At 35.5% G+C, this 24,697-nt stretch overlaps 1 protein-coding gene across 1 annotated transcript in view; it reads right to left on the bottom strand.

Annotated features, from left to right (window-relative positions):
* Positions 1-24,481, bottom strand: part of LOC149776899 (uncharacterized) — a 37,784-nt gene extending 13,303 nt beyond the window's left edge. The window contains exons 1-5 of the mRNA XM_089941597.1: positions 24,334-24,481; positions 22,254-22,446; positions 17,799-17,989; positions 15,266-15,398; positions 3,043-3,224 (exon numbers count right to left, since the gene is read on the bottom strand). Coding sequence (XP_089797723.1) covers positions 3,043-3,224; positions 15,266-15,398; positions 17,799-17,989; positions 22,254-22,446; positions 24,334-24,351 — 717 coding nt within the window. The 5' untranslated portion in view covers positions 24,352-24,481. The remainder of the gene's footprint in view (positions 1-3,042; positions 3,225-15,265; positions 15,399-17,798; positions 17,990-22,253; positions 22,447-24,333) is intronic.
* Between the last annotated feature and the right edge of the window lie 216 nt (positions 24,482-24,697).

The following is a 24,697-nucleotide window of genomic DNA, read 5'->3' as shown; positions in this document are numbered from 1 at the left end:
TTTATACCGCATTCAGTGATCATTCTTGGGAGTTAGGAAGCAATTCGTTACAAGCTTTGGGAAGCTAGCCACGGGGGGGGGGGCTGCTGAGAGACTACTGGTGTCACCTGTCATCACTGTAGACTGTGAACGTGGATTCCGTATGATGAACCTCATAAAAACTGACATCAGAAATAAGCTCTGCATCTCATCTCTCCAGAATTTAATGAGAATCAGCATGTACAGATGTGAAAAATTAGACTTTGAAACTGCATTCAACAAGTGGGCAGCCCTAAAATCGCGACGGATCTTCATGTAACACTTTGTAACGTTTTGTTAATGCTTGTTGTAATTAAAGTATTAACTAACCCATCTTTTGTAATTTTCATTGCCTGTTACATTAATAGACTAAATTAACACTTGGAAAAATGTACACTACTTGTTTTGGCGACACTTTTTGAAAATTGGCGACAAAATATTGAGGTTGGCGATTTTTTTTGCGACAGCTTTTTAAAAGCCAGGACCATTCCTGTATGACTATACAGATTTGAACCTAAACCATAACTGATGTTGAGGCTGCCATTTTGCCATCTACAGTACAAGTGAAAGAGTGAAACCCTGCTAAATCATGTTTTGTTATAAAATGAATTTGGATATAGCAGTCATGGTGGGCCTCCTCATATTTTACAATAACTGCACTATTTTCTTTAAGTACTACAATGCTTTAGTGCCAAAACAAAATATAGTTTTATTTAGTAATTTGGCACAATGTGCTGAATTATTGAATAACAATTACTTATCAGTGCTTCTTGCTTTTATTTAAAAATTACTCCTTAACAAGCTGACAATTGATAATCTAATTATTACTGAACACTTCACAATAAAACCATTGTTTTCTCTGTGTTTGTCTATAATCCATCTGTGTACAATCATTGCTTAATCAAGGATAAACAATAGCAAACAACATAATTTTGCTCAGTCATCTGGCTTATTTATGAATCAATTAATTTACCTATCTATTTATGGGAAAAGTCCACCAATGTCTGCTCAATGAACTATTATTATCACACACATTTGCTGAAATAAGCTTACTGCCCAAAAATGACATCAGCCTTTCTGATCATCATCACACGCACCCGCTCTATATCTTCTTTATTTTCTAATCAGTTAAGCAGACAGACACTACTCCTTGTTTTTGTTCTACAGTAGTACAAACAATATAAACAACAGTTATTTTTATAATGCTAACATTAACTGGAACAGAACCATTTAGGTTGAAGAGATGGAGGGACTCTGAACTCCTGTTTTTGCTCAGCCTTAAATTTAAGTACAAGTTTCATTTTAGAAATTCCCAATCTCTGATTTCTGCAATTAATATTTATAAAAAAAATCAAAACCTTTGGACATGTGCAGCAAATATGAGTGTTTTGTTAAATAGTGTTTCATAAGATAGTACAAGTGTATTAGCAAGAAATTAAGTATTTGAATTCTAATGGAATCTAACAGATAAAAACATAGAAATGATGCTTCTTTGTGCATATTTTCTATGGATTTATTATTATGAATACAATCAAATTGCTGGCGAGTACCCATAGCCTAACTATTAACACTTCAACTGACAATTAATTTATACATGAATATTACTTCTAATGGTCCTCTACCAAAAAATAAATATTATGTATGTAATAAGTGTTTTAAGTGTTTCTCGTTTAATATGCATCAAATTTTTAACTGCATTACATAAGTCGTAAGCTTTTGCAGCTGCCTTTTCCATCACCATCTCATATAGTTGAGAGTATATACATACAATATTTTCTTGGCCGCATATTGTATGATACAGTATATAGCACAATTTCACTTTACCCATGTCTGCACTATGCTAATACAGGCACCCAAAAATACAGACACAGTAGAAAAAGATCAATTTCTGCACAAAGAGCATTCTCTTTCCCAAAGTTAATACAGAACTTGAAATACATAATCATGTGCTAAATAATATTTTCTACCAGCAACTGTATAATCACTTTTTATGAGACCTGCATTGTAAAGAATCATGATAAAAATTCAGGGACCTTTACCTCTGTAAAATTATACAAATAAATTATACACTGAATCACAAACAAAAATCTAAGAAAAACCTGGGAATGTAAAAAACATAGGTTGCAGATATAATTACCATATCTTGGTGACAGATGCAAAAATGAAAGAAACTGAAGTACCAACTAAATGAAAAACATAACATATATACCATATTAATTTTATTGGACAAAACATTTTGCCCCAACATGTAAAACGACAAAAGTTCTGGTTCATGTATAAATTACTGCACAGAATCCTTGCAACACTTCTTTTTATAGAAAAAAAAACCCTTAATTATCAAGAAATAATTATTCTTTTTCCACAGATTCATCTGAAACATTAAACTATAATTTTTGGGATTATGCTTCAGTGAAACTGTTTTGTCTGAGATAACAATACTAATATAAATTGTCCACGAGAAAGTTGTTATCTATTGTGGATAAAAATGGACTGAGGATGCAGGTCACAAAATCTTTTTTGTTTTGACATTATTTCTGAATGAAGCATTCCACACATATTTATTGTGACTTCATTTTTTCACACCCCCCCTTCCCCCGACCTCATTACACTTTGTCACCAAGTTTTGACCCCCCTCCCTCTCTCACTGCATGATGTCATATGTGAATGACCGCTGTGACTGATAGGTAAATTGTAAGAAACGATGAGCCACCTGTAATCAATATAAATGAGTTTGAGCCACGTTTTTTTGGACGGGGGGGGGGGTCTCTCACCAGAAAACGGCTTTTCTGCAAACTTTACTTGCCAATGAAACTTTTGGTTGAAATTTCGAGTAATTTACTCGCAACTTGGAGTCCTGCTTTCTATGGAGGATATTAAAAGAAAAAAGTCTACATCATACATCAACTCCAAGACAAAATTTAGAATTAAAAACAGTTAATTTTTAAGTCATGTTTTGGTGGGGCGGGGGTAGCCAACAGGTATTTTAAAACAGATTCCCCTGCTCAACATAAAATATACCCATACCCTACTGCACATAATCTGTGAGGTCAGGGTACTACTGATGTGTTCTCCATTGGAATCCTCCTGGATTATCATGATTGTCTGCGTGTCAGAGATGTCCACTGTCTCATTGGCAGCGACTGGAACATGCAAGTCATCATCAAGTTTCCCATTTGTCATGCTCACATGACTTGTCTGGTGGAAAGCTGTAACAAACATGATGTTGAAAGTAATTCTTGAGCCTGAAGCAGTATATTCCAGCAATTATCTCCAATGATACCTCATTTGCCTCATACCCTGAGTCAGAACTAAGTACAATATGGATTAAAAACGGACTGAAAAATGATTTCATTCTTGTGAACATGTATTTGTTTGGGGAGGGGGGGAGACTTGCAACTAATTTTAATTACGTAAGGCTATCAAATCTAATCCCTTTCCTAAGTAAGAGTACAAACTGACTGCCTACCCTAGGATTAGAAGTGAACCTCAATAATCCTAAAATGTCATTTTGATATTAGAAACCTAAATAAAACCTAAACAAAACCCTGAAGGAGACCTAAATAAAGAATACCAGCTAAATATCTGAAAAATGAAAGACTCTACCTGAAAACCACAAAAAATGCTTTTTTGCACACTTTTTTGTTAGGCAGTCAAGAAAGAATGCAAACTATGCAAATTAAAGACATCCAGTCATTTTATTCTATCATTCGTTTGATAATTTATCAATTTTTTAAAAATAAATGTTATACTCACAACTGAGATAATCTTATAACGGCTTTGCATCCTGAACCTAAAAAAAGTTTAAAACCTTGAAAAAACCTTACCCCCCATTGCTGATTAACAAAATTATTTTCACTTCTAACCCTGCTACTCCTGTCAGAATTGGCTGGTAGCTTAAAAGGAAACCATGCATTTACCTGATCTTTATCCCCAGACTGATAATGAACTCCACTGACTGGTGACCAGCACTTGAAGACCAGTCACCAGACAAAGACCAGTCCAGCAACAATGATCTGATGTACAAGCTTAGATCAGAACTATTAGGGCAAAAGTCACTGCACAAACATTGTCTGGAAGGCACACTGACCTTAAGAGGATGCTGCTACTCCCACATCTGAGGGTGGGGCCTTCTTATGTCTCCATTCACCCTATCACTTTAACAAAGAGTAAGAACACACATTATTAAAGCACTGTTTGATTATCAAGGTGAAAATCACCTAGAATCTCCCAAGACTGCTCAATTAACCTTTAACTATAGTGTAGTCTAAAGTCACTAACAGCAGAATCATGTGTAACACAAAGGAGTATGTACTATAAGAGTCAATTTCAGCCCAATTATTAAAGTACAACAATATATCTACAAGACCCTAAAACTGACAGCTCTCTTTATTAATCTAAGTGCAAGCCATCCACAAGGTTTGGTCAAGAAACTTACTCTGTAAAAAAAGTTATTGTGCAAAAGCTGCTGAGTTACAATGACCCTGCCCTTTTATCCCAAAATCATTAGGCATCTTCAATACCTTAAATGCAAGCCATCCACAAAGTTCATTCAAGGAATATGTTCTATGGGAAAAGTTGCAGCAAGTTGTATGCAAAAAACATTTTTCTTTAGTGACTCATGACCTTGAGAAATTCTGACCTCAAAATCAAATGTCATCTTTCTTACCTCATGTTCAAGTCATCCATAAACTTAAGAAGGTACATGGTTGAGAATTCAAATAGCTGTGCAGAAACAAATTTTGTTCTTTCAGTCAGAAATCCTGACCCATGACATCTGACCCCAAACTTGATAGCCATCTTCCCAACTCCAAATGCATGCCATCCACAAAATTTGATCCAGATATGTGAAGTAGAATAAATTAAAGTGTGCAGAAAGCATTTTTTTCTTTCAGTCACAATGACCTTACCCTCTGACCTTTTGATCCCAAAAATCTCAAGGTTTCTTCCTTACCTCCAGTGCAAACAATGTGTGATAACTGTATATGATGAGCACTTCAAGTTACTGTGTGGAAATGAAATTTGTAACAGACATGGACTGATAACATAATACAATATGGCAGACATGTAAAAACTATCAATGTGTACACATCTGATTTCATTCAAAATGATCTCATTAAAATGCAGGTAAAATGGCTCCTCAAAATCTAACAAAAAAAAGAAAACAAATCTTATAGTAAGTTATGTTTCTCCCTGAATACTTACCCAATCACATCAACGTTTGGGATATAAGCTTGCTACCACTCAAATCCAGCCCTATTTAACAGTGAAAATTCACCTATTTGGTCTATATCATACAGACAAATGACAGGAACTCTTACCCATTACCTCCCACTGCCACAGCTGTGTCGCCAATATTAATTGAGAAAACTATCACAGTGGGCTGGTTGGTAGGGTTTTCAAGTAATGTGATCAGGTAAGTATTCTCAGAGAAACATAATTTACTATAAAATTTGCTTTCTCCTTTGAATACTTTCCCCAAGCACACTAACCTCAGGAGAATAAGCAATAGGTGGAGCGCATGATTAGCATCCTATCTATACCTCAAGCATGGGGAACAAAGACTGGAATCCCTATGTGAACAATAAATCATTCTCCTGCTTAAAGCAACACAGTCTATGATCAAGTGATCTGTGATTGCTATATTTGTTAAGATGATTATTAAAATCTTCTTTCCATCAAAATTCACTCATGAATCCAGTGAAGCTAAGAGGTTGTGTGTTTAATTAGGGCTGGTGGTCACCTGACACCCAAGACACCCACCAAATTCAGATTTTGTCTCTCATATAAAAACTCGAGAAGGCTGACTCTGCATGCCAGCCAACAGCCTCTATGATGTCTTAAAATGTGCATATGAAAGTGTGGCTCACTGATATTGCTATAATTTCATGAGCTGAAATCCTGATGAGGTGACTTTGGTCATTTGAGACATAAGAGTACTCAATCATATAACCCACTTTAAGCCATGAATACAGGGGTTTAGAGGCGATATTCTGCTTTCCTACCTTCATGGTTAGATAGAGTCTTTTGCAGTTGGCACGACTTGTCTCTATATGTTATAAGGGGTGCTTGATGGTGTGGACAGGAACTTGCATGACTGCTGCTCTCAATTTATCTTCAGATCAGAGGAAGTGTATGATGACTCTCTGACTGTCCACTGACAGTAAAAGTTTCTTGACCAGGAAGCCTAGTTATGTCAAGACCACCAAACCATCCAATCTGAACTGAAGATAGCTTGGGTCACCATTGTGGCAGGAATATTTGGTTTCTAAATGAGGATACATGTGGAGCAGCCAATTGGAGTGGCAGTTCCTCAGCTGCCTGCCTCCAAATTTCTTAAATTTTTGCACCCAAACAGCATTGATGAGCAAACTGGGGTCATCATTAAAGCCAAGTGTGATACGGTTGCACATCATGATGTATCAAGTCAAGATTGGAAGAGCAATCATCCCATAAGCCAATTTATGGTCATCTGCTATGTTAATGATCCAGGCAATTCTAGGCATCTATTCCCAGGCATGTTGGTTGGTTGATTTCTCCAACAGTTGTTAAAAGAAGCCAGATCGAGCATCGAAGATGTGGCAATGCTTCGAACCAGCTTCCATGTCGAGAGAAACACATTCTTATCCACATTATAAAATGGTGGTTCAGACATGTTAACTGCTGTTACATTCTTATCCAATGCAGAGATTTCAGTATTGTAGGTGGTGGGATTTGTCCTGTACCAGCGTGACAAGAACACGGTTGGTACCTGGATTTTTGGAAAGAAAGGTTTAGCATTCCTTTGATCACAGGATTGTTCAGACAGCCAATCATTAATCTCCCTAAGGTTTGCTTACTGGGGAAGCAACAGGAAAGGAAACTCTTTCTCATCATTATGTCAACAAATGCTTCAACTTTATAGTCATGCATGGTGGTCAAGGGTGGATAGTATTCTAAGGCCAGCAACACCCTGAATAGGCCAAAACACCAAGCTTGGACAGCACAGGGACATATGCCCACTAGGAAAAATAATGTATACCACATGTTTATGAATCAGTACAGTGTGACCCCACTAAAACACGGTAGTTGGAAGTCATAGAACCTGACCGTGTTATGAATTGAACAGTGTTATAAGCAACCATGTACAGTACCAAAACATTTGTGGATTTAACGGGGTGAGTGTGTGTGTGTGTGTGTGTAATAAAAGCGGGTGTGAAAATGCATGCTTCACTGGCACAATTACCATTTTAAATCAATGTATATTAAATGAGAAAAACATTTGCAGTGATAACAGAAATTGCATATATAATATATTACTTTATTCAGAGAACCATGCATAGTTTATATATACATGTCTAATCTATAGCATGAATAGAGTATCAACACCATGTACTCACCAGCGAATCTCATAACATACATTGAATCCACAATACAAGTATTTTCATCGAAAATATCCACACACAGATGTAAAATATTCAATAATTTTGTCACAGATTATTATGTGACTGAATTCAATGGAAAAAAAATAACAAAAATTATGTAACGGGTGTACGTAACGAATGATGAAACAGTACATCCGAAGGTTAATTAACGGTGTCTGTATAAATTTCATACCACTAAACTTCTCATCCATCAATTGTAATACCTTATTATTGTTTGAAAAACTCTGTGATTTTCAGCTGCTTTCTGCTACTGTCACGTTTGCTCTTGGCAAAGTAAATTAAATTTCTCAGCTGAAGAATTCGAACATAGTCGATATCTTGCGTCTCCATCCATCTCAAAGCACACTCTAAACCTTTGAGTGCTTCTGTTGCTAATGGTGGATCATCCTCAGGTGTGGTGTCCTCGCTGTCATCATCAGAAGCATCACAATTGGTGTTATTGAACTTAATATTTTGAATAATTTCTGCATCCGAAACATGGTCTGCAACTGGGCAGTCATTATCAAAATTGAGCCATTCATCAACACTTTCACGTGACTGCATCAGCTCCCCAAATGCCCTCTCAGCCTTGAAGACATCATTCTCAGAAAATCCATCAAATAAACTATTGTCATCATCACTGATGTTCCCTGTTTTCCTGTGTAATAGGAAATGCTGCTCCAAGTCCTTTCTCCCAGCAGTTCTCAATGCAGTGTGGTGTAATGGCATCCCAAGATTTGCAGCCGAGGTACATTACTTCTTTCAGATTTAAACTTTTTAGTGTCGCCTGGACTGATGTTTCATCGCAAACAATCTTTTTCAAAAGTTCTCTTTGATAATTCATTTTAAAAACTGATATTATGCCCTGGTCCAGAGGCTGAATCCTGGAAGTTGTATTATTTGGGAGGAAGCTAGGTTTTATTTTCCCATCCTTAGTAACCAGGCTGTCGGCAGGTGGGTGTGCAGGGTAGTTGTCCAAAAATAACAATGCCTTCAGCTATATCTTCAGATTTCTGAGGTGGGATCGAAATGCTGGTACGAATTAATTTTGAAACCATTTTTCAAACAAAGCAGCTGTCATCCATGCATTTTTTGAAAATGGTTGGGTCTTCACATTCAAATGATGGAAGCACCTAGGAGATTTGAATTTTCCAATACATAGTGGTTTAAGTTTGTGTCGTCCCATTTTATTGACACAAAACAGTAACGTTAATCTCTCCTTTATTTTTTTAAACCCTTCATGTTTATGTTCATCTTTTTTCACAGCTAGGGTGGTGTCAGGCATCATTTTGTAGCACAATCCAGTTTCATCACAATTGTAAATCTGCTCTGGGGAATATCCACCTTCCTCTATTATTTCCCTCAATTCATCTGAATAGTTCATAGCAGCTTCAGAATCTGAAAAGCGAATTTCTGCATGTGACTAATCCGATGTCGCTTCTTACAACGGTTTAGCCAGCCATTGCTTGCTTTGAAGCTGGAATCTTGTGAGTTGGTGTGTAATTTTTTGGCTTGTGCCTTTAAAATTGGTCCTGATATAGGCACTCATTCAGCTCTAGTCTGGAGAAACCATTGATAAAGGGCTGCATCAAGTTGGGTGTCTCCTGCTAGTCTTGCTTTTTTCCTCATCATTCCTTCACTTTCATGCATATCCACAACCATCTCTCTTAATTTTGCTTCTTCCTTCTTCCATCCTCAAACCGTTGATTCATTCACACCTAAATCTTTAGCAACTTGTGATTGTTTAACACGGACTTAATCCTATCCAATGCTTCAATCTTTTCTTTAACAGTAAAAGCTTTACGTTTCTGTTTCCCATTCAAAATGTCCACTAATTAACACATTAACCCCTAGTGACAACTTAACGGGGCAGGAGGTAGTAGCCTACTGCCAAGCTCTGTAGCGTCATGGTCATGCATGATGCACTAAAGTGGGTGGTATTATAGAAAGGTAGACAGATGTAGCTCTTCAATAAATAATCTGCTTGCACTACAAAATACAAATAAAAAAACTCATTTTTTGGACCCGACTTTTTTAAAACCCAAAATTCACCCGTGGTCAGAATCCGATTTTGTGTCCGGATTTTAGACTTTTTCGTCTCAGATATAAGGCAAACCGGTATGAACTGCAAACAGACAGATGAGCCTTTGCAAAAAGTAGGATAAGATGGGCATTTGGAATAAAGAGTGGTCTCCATACAAAAATAATGGCTCCATTTAGCAAAAAAAAAAAAAATAAATAAATAAAAAGAACTCCAACTTTTACCCTTCTGCTCATGCGTGAGTCAAAAATCCAATGAAAAATGATGTTTCTAACACAACCAGACAGTATTTTATTGAAAGATGACCGGGGATTTGGTGTTTTATTCAGAAATAGCCTTCAAAATGTGTTTGCTACTCGATTTTCAGGTGAAAATGACAAAAAGCTCCAGGGGTTAATGTGTTAACACTTTACTCCTATCGGTTTGAAAGACTACAGCAAGAATAATTGTCATTAAACAATGGGGGTATATTTGTAGGAAATGGACGACATTATTTACTAGTCAACAGATTGCATAAAACAACAACGCCAAGCCATGCACACATGTTGGTGGCTTTTGTTTCTTTGATGTTTTATAAATTGTTGCCCCCTAATATGAACAAGTTTAGCTCGGCAGTTGACTTTGATGATGAGCAATGTACTTAAATTAATTGATTAATAAATTCTGGCAAGAATCTTTTATCAACCGCCGCATTGGGTGTTGCTTAGTTGTGCATGCAATTTAGAGAACATATGTCGGATATTATTAGACCAAGGATCAGTAATAATAATATTAACACTTATGAGCTGTCATTTTTCAACAATAAACAAAGATCAAAGTTCTCAAAAGGCCCAGCCACTGGTTCAGATACTCGTATTTCCGATGTTTATTTTGGCACAAAACTCTAAGAAATTGGTTAAATTTAAAAATTTTAGGAGCCACACAGTGATTGTTTTATATTCAAATTCATATGCGATTTCCTCCCCAAAATGATAATAAATTTTCTACACATTCTTTTGCGCACTTTTACGAAGAGCATGAGTATAATACATGTATATGATATTTCAGCCACAGTCGTCTTATATTCGAATTTATATGCAATCTCTTCTCGAAAATGATAATAAAACTCTTTACGTATTTTATTTTTCATACTTATAAGAATTTTTTGGTTTTTGAGAAAAATACCTGTAATAAGGTACCTGAAATTTCAGGAGCCATGCCACGACCATGTTATATCCGAATTTGCGTTATAACAGAGTGCGTTATAGCAGGGTCACACTGTATTAATCCAAATAAATCAGAAAATTTGAATGGATGGCTTGAATTTTACACTCAAAGCCTTGGATTAAATAGGAGGCTTTTTCTGAATGATGTTGTGTATGGAAGCAAAGCTTACAAACTGACTACACCTAACTGTGGCAAGGAAGATAACAGGCACACGTTACTGCCCTTGGTTTATTACAGACAGAAAGAAAAAAATTAATCTTTTAGTAGGGATGGATTCAGGAGGTAGCTGGTTTATATTACTAATGTTAATGTGATTGCAGAATGTATTCAAAGGAGATATTTAGAGCTAAGCATTCACAGAGACAGATGACAAAACAATAAAATAGGTTATAACATCAGTGGGAACAGAAATACAGACTAGTCAAGGTGATGGCCTAGTAGTCAGCACAATGGCATCCGCTGCCAGAGGTCCCAGGTTGTAAACTTGGTAGGCTAAAATATCTGTGTTCATGAACAGCTCCATTAGCCTCACTGGCTCATTGGCAGGTAGAATGTTAACAGTGTGCTATTTGACAGACAGAACATTAAATATTTATCTCCTCCATCAGCCTCATTGGCAGGTAGAATGTTAACAGTGTGCTATTTGACAGACGGAACATTATTTATCTCCTCCATCAGCCTCATTGGCAGGTAAAATGTTAACAGTATGCTATTCGACAGATGTGGACATTAAATACTTATCTGTGTGGGACTGTCACAACCTCTTCAGATAAAAGATCCCTCCCATTTTCATTCCAGTACCCCTGACAGTGTCTTCATGACTGGCAATTTACGCCATAACAATTTTCCCATTTTATTTAGATAATTCTGATACTGTAGGTGTTTTAAGGTGTTGCTCGTTGTTCCGTGCTGGAGAGAATTATTTGCACTTGTCTCTTAGAGAACATGACCAATATTTTTGTTGAATGAAAAAGATGCCAATGAAGACCTTCATATGCCTAAGTGACCCATACAGCAATTATACATCACCTCACTGATGGAATCATCAACTCCTGAAAACTCCTGTAATTTAAATCCAACAAAATTAAGTTTGCGACTAGTATCTTAAGTGCTGGCTGAAAAATCATGGTTTTTCAGTGACTATGACAAAACTGTACCAATTTACAGGGCTTTTCTCACTTAGATTTATATTCATGACTTTTTCTCATCTTTAAGTGGTGTGGACCTCCCACTACCACCACCAGAAATACATTTGTGTAGGCAGTGATTTGTCCGGAAGTTAATTTTTAGATGCTGAACATAACAAAAATTGGAAGATAGGCAAAACACTGTAATACTGGTTTCATTTACAAGGCTGAAAAAATTGGCAACAAATCTAACAAAAGTGGTACAGTGGCACATTACATGACCACCTGTGTTTAACAATCCTCTATGTAGATACATTAAAGTTTTGTGCAGAAACCCCTTTCCTTCTTTAAGTCATCGACCTCGACCTTTGAAATATTGACCCCAAAAATCTTCTTACCCTATGTGCAAGCCAATCACAAAGCTTGGTCTAAGTCTATAAAGAAAAACTAATGTTAGAATGCAGAAACCAATTTCTTCTTATTGTCACAAGCAGCTGCATTTTATTTGAATATATATCCAGAACCAGTATTTTATTCATAACGTGTGTTAAGTAATCTGATTTCTGTTTCCCTATGTCAGGTTTTCGTTACTGAAAGAAGTGTTGAGTAAAGTACATGTACCACTAAGGTTAATATTATATCATTTACACCTCATGAGAAGCCAAATTTATTCCATAAAAACCGAGAAAGACTCAAATTTTAATCCATACAAACAGGTAAGTACATGTAATCCAATTAGCCTTACTGCTGTGTTTTCATAAGATGTCCGGTTTAGTCACTCTGATAATTGTTAAGATTACAATTACTGAAAAGTAATAACAGCTGAGAAGTGGCAGTATCGATGTACAATACCCAAGTCAGCAGAAAAATGGTTTGATAGCCTTTATGGCTTCCCTTAGTAAGATGTTGAGCTTGTTCACTTTGATAATTAGTGGTTATTGCTACTGACAATAATTGTCAAAATTACGAATCCTAATGGCCACGGGGTCAAATCTGCGTGATGTTAATGGCACATATCGAAGCCATATTGGCTTCTCTCACTTAGTGTAAAGAAATGTATAAAAACAATAGAGTACCAGACTGCGACTAACGAATCACGTGACAACATCACTTCCTTTAAAAACACACGGCAATTTGTTTAGATGCATACAGAATTGTTTTATCAGTACTGTAGTTGGCAACACGAATAACTTACTGCAAAAAGATCAACAAGTCATCGAGGAAAATAAAAATTATCAGTTTAGAAGAGAAAGTGAAATTAATTCACCTGATTGAAGGGGGGGGGGGGGGGGTGTTGATGTTCCTTGCAGAAAACTGATGTCAGAAAAACTCAGATGAGCAATATCGTGAAAGATAATGAAACAATTCTGCAGAAGTGGGAAGGTGAAATGGACGGAGAAAGGAAGATTGTTTGAGCCAGGAGACGTTTGTAACCCGATTTGAATGACATGAAAAAGCAACAATTTTGTCAGTTGAATTGGGATATGACGACTTTACCGCAAGTAACGAATGGTTGCACAGATTTCAAGTGCGACACAATATTTTGTGTTCTGTCCTTAGTGGAGAATCAGCCGATGTTAATAATGAAGTTGTCGAAGATTGGAACAAAAGACTAAACGATATATGCAAAGGATATGACAGCAAGGATATTTTTAATTGTGACAAGACTAGTTTGTGTTTTAGACTGTTACCAACAAAGTGACAGATGATGTGATCTGTAACATAATTATAATGACAGTTTTAAAACTATATCAATGGTTATTCATAGCATTCTTTCGAAAACGATGACAGTTTGTTTTACATTTATTTCACAACTTGCATGTGATGTTTTAATGAAAATATTAAATGTTTTAGAAATAAATGTACTTGTGACTTTCTTCATATGTATTTACTACTCGCATGTCATTCCCCTCTAGAAAGGCCACCCTCATTATAAGGCCACTTCCCTGCTGCATTAGGGGTGGCCTTATAAGAGGGGGACTACTGTATATGTTCTTTTTCTCATTTTTACCTTGTATTTCAAGGGAAATAAATTATTTGTTAAATTTTACAAAGCTTGTTGTTTTCACTCTTTTCTTGTTAGTTTTGTAATAGCCTGAACACATTTGTCAGTGTTTTGCCTTTTAACCACAAAATCAATAGGCTTCTTTTTAATCCCAAATAGAGGACATCCATAAAGTTGGTTGAGGTCTGTGATTTAGAACCAATGTTATTGTGCAGAAACTATCTTCTTCTTTTGGTCACATTGAACTTGACCTTTTACCTTTTTACTCCAAAATTAATAGAGTTCTTCCATTCTCCAAGTGCAATATTTCTTCTTTCAAGAAGTGACCCTGACCTTTTTGGCTGCAAGATCAACAAGCTTCTTGTGAAAGCAATTTACAAAGGTTTGGTCCAGGTTTGTCATGGTAGAATTAATGATACTGCACAGAAACCTTTTTGCTTTTTTCAGCTACTCTCAATTTGACCTTTCAACTCCCAAAATCAATAGGCTTCTCCTTTACCCCAATTTCAAGACATTCACAAAGTTTGGTTCAGTCACAGTGACCTGGATCTTTGATCCTGTGACTCAAAAGGAATTTTTCTTACACCAAGTGCAAACCATCCACAAACTTTGGTAACCATATATGATGCAGAACTCAACTTATTGTTTCGAAACCATTTGTTCTCAGTAACAGTGACCATGAACTCTGACCACATAACCCAGAAATAAATAGGGTTATTCCTTGCAAGCTATCCACAAAATCTGTTTCATTCTCAGGCTGTTTTGGTGTATTCTAATGGCACTTTAAACAAAACTTGAGTTATTCTGATAAAACTATTTTTATTCTTTCAGTCACCATGATCATGACATTTAAGTTTTTGAGCCCCAAATCAATAGGCTTCTTCCTTACCCCAAGTACAAATCATCCATACACTCTTTTAACTGTAGTTGGTGGACAGCTCAAATTATTCTGCAGAGGAGACAAAATTAGTAATGGACTGATAGAAACAACATCTTAACATAATACACTGTCATACATAAGGCATATAAAAACTGCAGGTACACAATGACTGATTGACATATGCATCTTCAGATGTTGACCATAACAACAACCGAGTTGCACGGCAATCAACTGAAAAACTATGCAACTAGATACATTTAGAATATTCCATCAAAACTGTATTTAGCTGCAAGTATGCAATAACTCTATTAGTGAGTTATTTACTGAGTATTACTCAGTAATTTGATTTGTCAATTATGTACATCTTCAGGTATCATCTTAATTCTCAGGTTTCACAGCAATCCATTAAAACCTTAAGGACTAGCTGCATTCACAAGATTTTGGGACAGACAGAACAACAGATGGAGATGAGAAATCCTATATATCCCTGCCCCTAACAATGGGTGAATATTAAATATTAACAACGTTACTGTCATTTCTTGCTATCTGCATGTACTGTTAGGTAATAAAAAAACGTGTTCAACATACTCTGGTCAATAGCAGTAGACATGCAGGTGACAGCCTCTGTAAGAACAGGATGGATAGATAACTCTTCACTGTTGGTTGGGGTTGATGAGGTTGACTGATGCTCCAAACTTGGGTTAAATGGCTGGTTCACCTCCTAAATTATAGTTTTTAAAAAGTTTAAAACATAATGGTTAAAAGGAACAATCATCAAGTCCAATCTATAACCAGCAGCTTCTTGTTGATGTGCATGAAATAATATTTTACACATTACATTCTCAAAACCAGCTACTGACCCTTTGTCATGTGATAGAAAAGGAACAAGTTTAGAGATGCACAATGGGAAATATTATTCAAGCATCAATTCAAATAAAAGGAAATAATTTAGGATGCCTTTCATAGCTATGGTACAAAGTTTTCACCAAATCTAAAGAACTGTTCTTTTGAAATCCAAAATCAAAGATCACTACAAATATTCAAAACATCCTGGTTGCATTACATAGAAAGAGTCCCTTGAAGGGACTGACACTCTATTGAATTAAAAGACTTTCTGGAATTCAAAATAAAGTAATTTCTTCCTTTTCTCTGCTGAATGTTAAACATATCTCTAATATTCTTCTGTGATAACAAGATTTTCAAATTAGCTCTTGCAGTGGCCATATTTGATATCAGATTGGCACCATTTTCATTTTGGACCAGTTCAGGTTTCAGTGTACTAGAAACTAACCGTGTTTGTAGTGCACTACTTTCTTCATAAAAACCATATTTCATGTTTAAATCATGAGTGTGTCTTATAATGATTTAATAAATGTGAATAAATATACAAACTCAAAAAGAAAACAACCAACTTATCAATTGCATTTGTGATTGTGAACAATAAGAAAAGGCATAGAACTACATTTTGTAGCAGACACACTCACAGGGATTTGAGCAGTTCATTCACTCAGTCAATATACAATTGCCCGCAGCATATCATAACTTCATTCAAAGTGTAAATATGTATATCTGAATGTGATATAAATATAATATATGTATAGTATGAACGCTGTGTCAATGACATACCACAAGATCTATACATTTTTCATTAAAAGGAAACGAGGCTTGCATCAGATTGGAACCATTTTCATTTATGACCAACTAGACATCACGAGAATTAATCATGTGAAAACTTACATTCAGAATGAGCAGCAGTAACAAGATTTTCAAGATGGCTGCCATCGTGACCATATCAGATCAGCCAATTTACATCAAAAGAAGTCTTTCAGAGACAACCTCATGTTAATATAACTATCCATTCAGGAGAATCAGCAGTAACAATATTTTCAAGATGGTCTTTGTATTGGCCATACTGGATGTGCCAGCATCATCTTTTCATTTAGGACCAAGATAATGGAATAAATATGTGTGTAAAGTTTCATGGCATTCCTCCAAGTTGGATGTTGTGACAATAAACTTGTGCTAACAGGCAGGTGAACAATGGATAACAAACCATCCCATAAGCTCTCTTGGTCTACAGTTAGCAGAGCTAAAAACAGTTTTAAATAAACAAGACAAATGGTACATATGCATTCAACACATCAATCTTGTGTTTGAATTTGAGCTACTTCATACAGTATACAAATATGGTAATGTTGACACAATTATTCGAAATAACAGACCTAATGTGAATGAGAGATATTTGCTTATATTTATCTAAAAATCTAAATTATTTCTGAAGACTTTAAATGACTTAGATAAGCCAAAATCTTCAAATTAGACATACTGATGTCAAGAAAAGTTTGTGTCATATTTTTACTTCCGAGTTTAATCTATATACTGACAGCTCTCACATGTGATATAAAAGATATGAAAAAAGATAATTAAAAGTCTGCAATAAAAAGGAATGTTCCTGTGTTTTTCTCAGCCTTATGTTCCTTTCTTCAGTTTGATCATTATCTTAGTGCTAGCTCATCTGTAACCCCGTTCCTATGGTTTAAAATGGGTAGAGGGCTATATACATGTTGCATCTCTACTAATTATTCCTGAATAATATCCCAGAGATGCAGTCTCTTTCAAAACAGAGCTGGACATTATTCCTTATCTGACTGCAAAAGACAACTGAAACAGGGATTCAAACATGCAAATTTTACATCACACTGGGCAAGTGATTTGAAGGTCTTAACCCTCTAATCATTGATACACTTTTTATGGCCAAAACAAGAACTTCTTTTAGAAATAGCCATAAACTTCTGCAAAGCATTTCCATTTTGGTTTACTACAAACTGCATGTATATATTAGAAAATGTTATTATCAGTTTATATGCACAAGTGATACTACTTTTTCTGGAGGAAAAAAAAGCCCTTGTTAGCAGCCTGGACAAATTAAAATGCTGCTGGGCAAGTCAACTTTTGTACTTTTTCCGAATTTTATAAAGATTATTAGGAAAGTGAATTTCACCACACACTTGCATGAATATAATTTAGAAGTTAATGTCCAGCACTTCAAAATCAATGTAGCTGGCTTTGTGCTACACAGGATCATCCTGAATAACTTGGACAGAAAACTGATGTCTCATACCTGTGTAATTTGTATCTGGAAAGTAGTTTGGGGGTTGCGGAAGTGAGTTTTGTAATGCTTTATAGCCTCATCTCTCCTGTTGAATCCATTTCTGCATTTGTAGCAATGCCAGTGGGCCCCTTTAAACTTCTTTTCTCCTTTAATAATACCCACTATGTCACAATGGTCACAACATCTTAGAATCTTCAAACCTGCATTTAAAAAAATTTAAATCTGAATTTTCTCTGGATTCAATGCAGTCATAATAAGCAAATACACATCAATAATAAAATTCCAATACTTTTATGAACCAGACACTATTAAAAACTTCCTGCTGATGGTAAACTTTATCCTTCTTCATAATTCAAGTTCAATGTCAATTTCTAAAACAACTTTTACATTTATAAAGCCTTTAAAACTTAATTTTTACTTCAATACTACATGCTTACAATGTATTTATGGGATCTACATTACTGAATCTTCTGCATACATTTTTTCAGACCACAACTCAATCTCTGGCCAAAAATTCAAAACTAATCACCTTTTGTCTAAATGCTTATGCATGTGGTATAGTTTAAATGCTCACAAACACTACCTATTAGAGGCCGTCCATTTAGTATGGACACATGGAGGGTGGGGTCCACCGATAATGTACGTACGCATAGAAAACAGGGTGGGGTGTGAAACCTCAATAATAATTTGTCTAATACGTAACCTGTTCGACTGGGTTCAGTCAGCATTTGAATTTTAGCAGACACTAGACAAACTTTTTAAAGTTATGCAGCTTATTTATTTGATGCAGCCAGACATTCAACGTCAGTGGACTATGTTTTATTAAACACATTATCATTATTAATCCTTGATTGTCTCTACGTGGATTAAATATTGGCAGGTCTATAGAATTCGGGGGGGGGGGGGGAGGGGGTCAAGCGTATGTACACATGTGGTGGGGGTGTAAAAAAGTATACATGTGTAAGGGGTGGGGAGAGTGGTCAAGCTTTACCAGATTTTTGTATATGTACTAGATGGATGGCCCCTTAGGCAAAGGAAAGGCTTGGGTATGTTTGATTTCTTACTTATTTCTGGTTGATAAGAAGAAAAAAACTGCATCAGAAAACTGAACTGCAAGTGAAAATATGTCCCTGGAAACATTTCATTCCATTTACAAGCTCAGATGCCAACATCATCATATGAGAATGAAAAAAATCAATTCTATTGTTAAGATCCTCTGCATTCTCCAATTCAATGATGATGTCAAAGCCTGATAAATCAGTACTCAAAGCACCTATTAAACTTTAGTAACTACATGGAAATCAACCATTAAATTTTAGTTCTCTTTTCAAACTTCAGGATATCAAGCCCTAACAATTTGGTCACAATAAACAACAGGTGAAATCAATTAGGTGGGAAATTAATGGTAGAAGGTGACAAAAAGAAAAAGTATCACTCATGAAAAATTAAAGATCAATTATAAAACAGAAAAGGTTATATTTTTGCTAAATCTAGTAGAGCTGCATACATGCCAACCCCTGGCGAGGAAAACGTGTAATCCAAGTGGACAAAAAGAGTAATCCAAGCAGAAAAAGAGTAATCCACATATAACATGATAAAAATTCAATGAGCATATGTACAAAATGATTTATTTATCCCTCTGGACTTTTAACATCAATTACTGCTTCAAGTTTTCATATATAACACTTTGAGCTTTAAAAAGCAACAGACTTACATACTGCATTTCAAAACACTTTGTACCAGCCGAGACTATAGATGTTTTGCACACCAGTAGAGCACTAAGTACTGGGTTATTACAAAGCCTTGATCTAAATTCTGTTTTAGTTTTGTTAACAATGCTGAACAATCTGTCACAGTCAGCATTATGATGGTAAAGAACCAATATTCCTTTCATAACCTGACAAAGAAGAGGAAATTTATATCTTCCAGTTATTGGGTCTTTTAGCTGGCAAATAAGATGAAAAAATCAATTCTGTCCCCATGAAGTACATTGTCAGGTAGCGTGCCAACTTGATACTTCAGGAGTTCTACTAATTTATCAGCAGCCTTTCCAGCAGCATGGTGCATCATATGACAGACAACCTGATATGAACAATGATGGAGACATTTTTCAAAATATTGAATGCAATTCGTTTATGAATTCCAGTCATCACTGATGCAGCATCAGCTGAAAACCCCATACAGTTCTGCCAACTTATATTTATTCCAAACATTATCAAGCAAATAAAAAATTGTTTTCTCCAGTGGAATCTACTATCAATTCTAGTAATGAAAGAAGAGCGCTCTGACTTTGCCCTTTTCATTGTCAAAGTTTCTTACACAGACTGGGTACAACTTTTTTTCATCATAATCACTACTCCTGTCTGTTGCAATGCTAACAGCCCAATTTTCATGGCTTCTGCAATTTTAAGTGAAGTATCTTCTGCTAAACACCTAACAATATTAGATGATTTTGTTCTTGCACATGCATATTTTCTGCAACTTTGGAATCGGGAAACATCCATGTTCTTTTAAGAACTCGGTACATAATGCCACTCCATTTATAAAATTTGTGTCCACAATTTAGTTCTGCTGTAAAAGATAGAAGTTACCTTAGTACTGGAGTTAGTAAAACTAGCTAATTCAAGGTTATTTTGTTCTACCACCATGACCAATATTAAAATCCTTTCCACACAGCCTGCAAGGGGTGTGAAGCTGCCCTAGAATGGAACGCTATAATATGTAGTTCATGCATTCATTTCTGAATTGACTTTTCATCTTTTCTAATCCATCTGTGAAATTATTTGAAAAACATTTTTGCTCTAACACATGCAGCGACTAGAATAAATCCAACTTGACTTTTAGCGCCAAACACCTACAGACTGGTTCTGTACCTACCAGTTTTCAATTTGCATAAGGAATCTGTGAGCAAACAATACAAGTTAGAAAACCAGTCTGTTCTCTCCTAAGCCATACAGCTGCTATAAACAGAAACCAAGGTCAAAAGATTGAAAGTAGAAACGGCCTACTTCTTGGAAATAGGGCAACTGCTATAAATAGAACATAATACTGTTAGTAAAGTGCATGTAAGTCTACGGACAAGCATACTCTTATGTCGTAGTTACATAGAAGCCATCTTTTCTAGAATACAGTCTGTGGGATTAATTGAATGTTAATGAAAATGAGAAAACAAATAAATGATTTTTTTGGTGGGGAATATACCGAAACGTATAATTCGAACATGTTTATGCAAAAGACGTAATTTAATAGAAAAAAAGCGTAATGATTACACCAAAAGCTTAATGGTTGGCATGTATGGAGCTGGGTACCATCAAAAAAGTTTGCACTGCTGTATACTACAGAATTTCTGAATATACCATATGTACCACAGTATTCTGCAATTATATTAAAGACCAACAATTTCATATTCTGGGGCAGGGGCCTGACACTTTTTTGTTTAATTTCTGTCAGTCAATAGCTGAAGAATATTGTGCTCTATCTTTAGAGCAAAGTAACACCATACTATATCCATGACAGTATTTGGAAAAAATATTACTTATCTTGATATGAAAGAAAAACATCTTTCAGCTCAGAAGAAAATATAAACACTCCCCACTGCCCCCAAAATCCACAAATTTCTGATGGATAGACACAAGGAGGACGTGTTTAACAATAATGTTGCTACTTAACATGAATGAGACACTAATGCACTTTGACCATGTGAAAACAAAGTAGGAATGAAAAGTATTCTGATTCACACAACTGGCAAAAAGAAAAGACACATTACTGATTATGAAGTCTTTCAAGTTGTGCAGCATCAGTGCCAATCCGAACGGAAGTGTCCGATCAGAAACGAGGAACAGTTAAATGAATTGGATTATGACAATGACAGTGATAAAAAATTTGAAGGCTGTCACCTGAATACTTAAAAGAGGCTACAGACAAGCTACTTGATTCTGAATTTAAATATGTTAAAGCATTTAATCAATTGTTTTCATTCTTTGATAATGTCTTTTATTGGTTAAGTCTTAATATAAAAAGATATCTACATACATACATACATCCATGCATGCATGTACCCACACACACAAATACATAATGAATTAAAGGTTTACAATTACTTTAGTTCATGGAAGTTCACAATCACATTATATTATTATTGCTGACCAAATGAAACAAACTTTGTCTTGTAAATTACCAACATGATGACATTTTTACTTGAAAACAAGACAAATCTTCTTAGAATGTGCCTGAAAACGTTAAGTTCTAGAAAAAATTATAGTCAAGCAACATTCCAAAATTACAAGGCATTCAAATATTACTTTTGAAAAACAATTATGGTGTCTGAAAACAAACAATGTTGGAAAATATAATGTTAATATTTATTTTACTTGTGCCACTAATATTTAGATATTAGTGAAATGGGATAAAAGTTAAAAAACATTAAATGCACAGTTAGACACTTGTAAACTTTGAGATTCAAACCTGCAAACTCAATTCCCTTGTCTACATGTTTAACTCTGTAGTGAGCCTTGAGAATGACAGGGTCTGTATAACAATCAGTGTTGACACAAAATGGACAGTGCATATGAGGGGTCTTGTTGGGACATATCGAGTCAAAACACTGTACTGGATTGTAGTTGTTCTCTGTCCCTTTTATACGAATGCTGGGATGGGTCTGAAAGAAAATGTACAAAGGATCAACAAAATTAAAATTCAAAGTAATAATTGGTTACATACACACATACATGTATTCTTGAAGTAACTTAGCCTGTCAATGTGACATATAGATGTATAATCTTCAAACAAATTTTCTGGCTCTTTTATTGATTACTGCTATCATAACTGCAGGGATTTTGCTTCATATAACCTTGTGCTAGCCACATAAGACAGACATGTATCTTGATGTACCCATAAATATAGTAAAAGATAATAGGACTTTCCTTTTGGTAAGCAGCACACCAGTTGCCTTACCTCATACAAAAGACTCAACAATAGTCCCTCAAAAGGGCTGACACTCTAATAGCCAAGAATTCAAGATAAGACTTTCTTCCTTTTAACTGCTGAGTGTTCAAACTATTTGTGATATTCTATTTTTCAGGAATAATTTGATTTTTAAATCAGCTGGTGTAGTTGCCATAATGCATGTCAGATTGGCACCATTTTCGTTTAGGTCCAAGTAGACATAAAACGTATGCTGATAAAAAAAATCTACTGGTTTATAAGCCAATTTACAACAGTGCAAATTTAACCATTTGAAATCCTGGTTCTGTCACATGTATGCATATGCAAAAATGACCATGTTAAACTTGGGAAAGGCCAGATCAAAATCGGACTGTCTGCTATAGAACTAGTCCTACATGTAAGACATAGCACATGTTGATTTTGTTTAGGTGCTATGTCTTACTATCCAAATAACGGCCTTTTATAGTGTGTTCCAATGTCGTTGACATCGGAATGAGTAGTCCAAGTTTCAGGAATATCTCACAAATCTGGCAGCATATATCGACATTCTTCCACTAATTTATGTGTAATTAATATACTTACTATGTTGTCTTTATCATGGCAGAATGAAAATGTAACACTAGCAAATGGACACCTTTTCATGTTCGGTTGACATACATTTGAATTTGTTGCAATGCGATCGTAGTTGAGGTATGCCGAAGTATCTTTAAGTAGGTTCATGTGGCAGATATGTTTCTTGAACAAAACGAAACGTTGCTTTACAGTTCCAATAGGCATATTATATTTTTATTCGTTTCGTTAAAGAATAATATTTCCACTTAACTCGATTTCGGCATTCCGGCATTCATCGCTTTCCAGTCAAATGAAATACAGGCCAACGAAACTTGAAAACAGGTCCATTTCTTTTGTGAGAATTTGAATTTATTACAGAAAAGAGATCAAAGTAAGTAAAGTCTGACTAAAACATTATTACCGTACTTTGTAGAAAAGTGCTATTATTTTAGTTGCCAGTTGTCTGTGATATTCCTGAAAATTTGACTTTCGATACGATGTTAGTTGACATCAAAACACACTACACAGAGCCGTTAGTTAGGCAGTAAGACCCTGACGCCCAAAACATAAATGTCAGCGTCAGGTCTTACATGTAGGACTATTATAGAACCACCCAACCATGGAGTCAAACTGACCTCTTAGAGTTTAGGCCTGTGTGTTGACTATACCTTTATTTTGCAGAGTTTACTGATTATAGAGAGTATTAAATCATTTAATAAACTGTCAACATATATCGGCCTGCGCTATCCCGTAACATTTTTATTAAATATATGCCTCTTTTTGCAACAAGACAAAGAAACAACTTTAGCAATCTCTAATGAAGTGACCAGTTCAAGCTTCAACTGGTATTTTAAAAAATGCCAAATTTAAAAGACACAATCAATGAAAGAAATCGAAAGAGCATCAATTTCAGTGAAAAATGTAAGCAGGGAAATCCGAACAACTGTGACTGGTTAGCAGACAGCTCTCCTGGAAGGAGTCGACACAAGGGGCTGTTCCACTATTCCTTGCAGACAAAAGTAATATCGGCGTCAATTTATCAACTAACCACAAACGTAGAGTTCATTTTGTGACATCTGAACCATTTGCAAACTTTGTCAACGAAAAGTATTGTTGTGTTTCACAAAATTGATCAAATATTTGGGCTTCCCTCCTAACGTCGATGTGTTCACGTCATTAATATGTGGGTGCCCATGGCCGAGACTGATGACGTCATGCATGTGGACGGTGCTCAACCTTGATGGAAAAACAAATTACAGGGATGTTTCTACTGAAAAGAGTTTTATCGGGTTTGTTGCAGCAGATTTAGGTTATATATTCTATCATACATATGAAAATAATGAAACCGTTGAACATTTTATTCATTTTTATTTATAGCTGAATACCATTTAGGAACTAATTTAAGGGTATGA

The sequence above is a fragment of the Sinohyriopsis cumingii genome, chromosome 18 (genome assembly GCF_028554795.1).
Source record: "Sinohyriopsis cumingii isolate HCF-2022 chromosome 18, ASM2855479v2, whole genome shotgun sequence".
In the NCBI taxonomy this organism is placed as follows: domain Eukaryota; kingdom Metazoa; phylum Mollusca; class Bivalvia; order Unionida; family Unionidae; genus Sinohyriopsis; species Sinohyriopsis cumingii.
The sequence above is the reverse complement of the archived record's forward strand: the minus strand, read 5'-3'. Positions and strand labels throughout refer to the sequence as shown.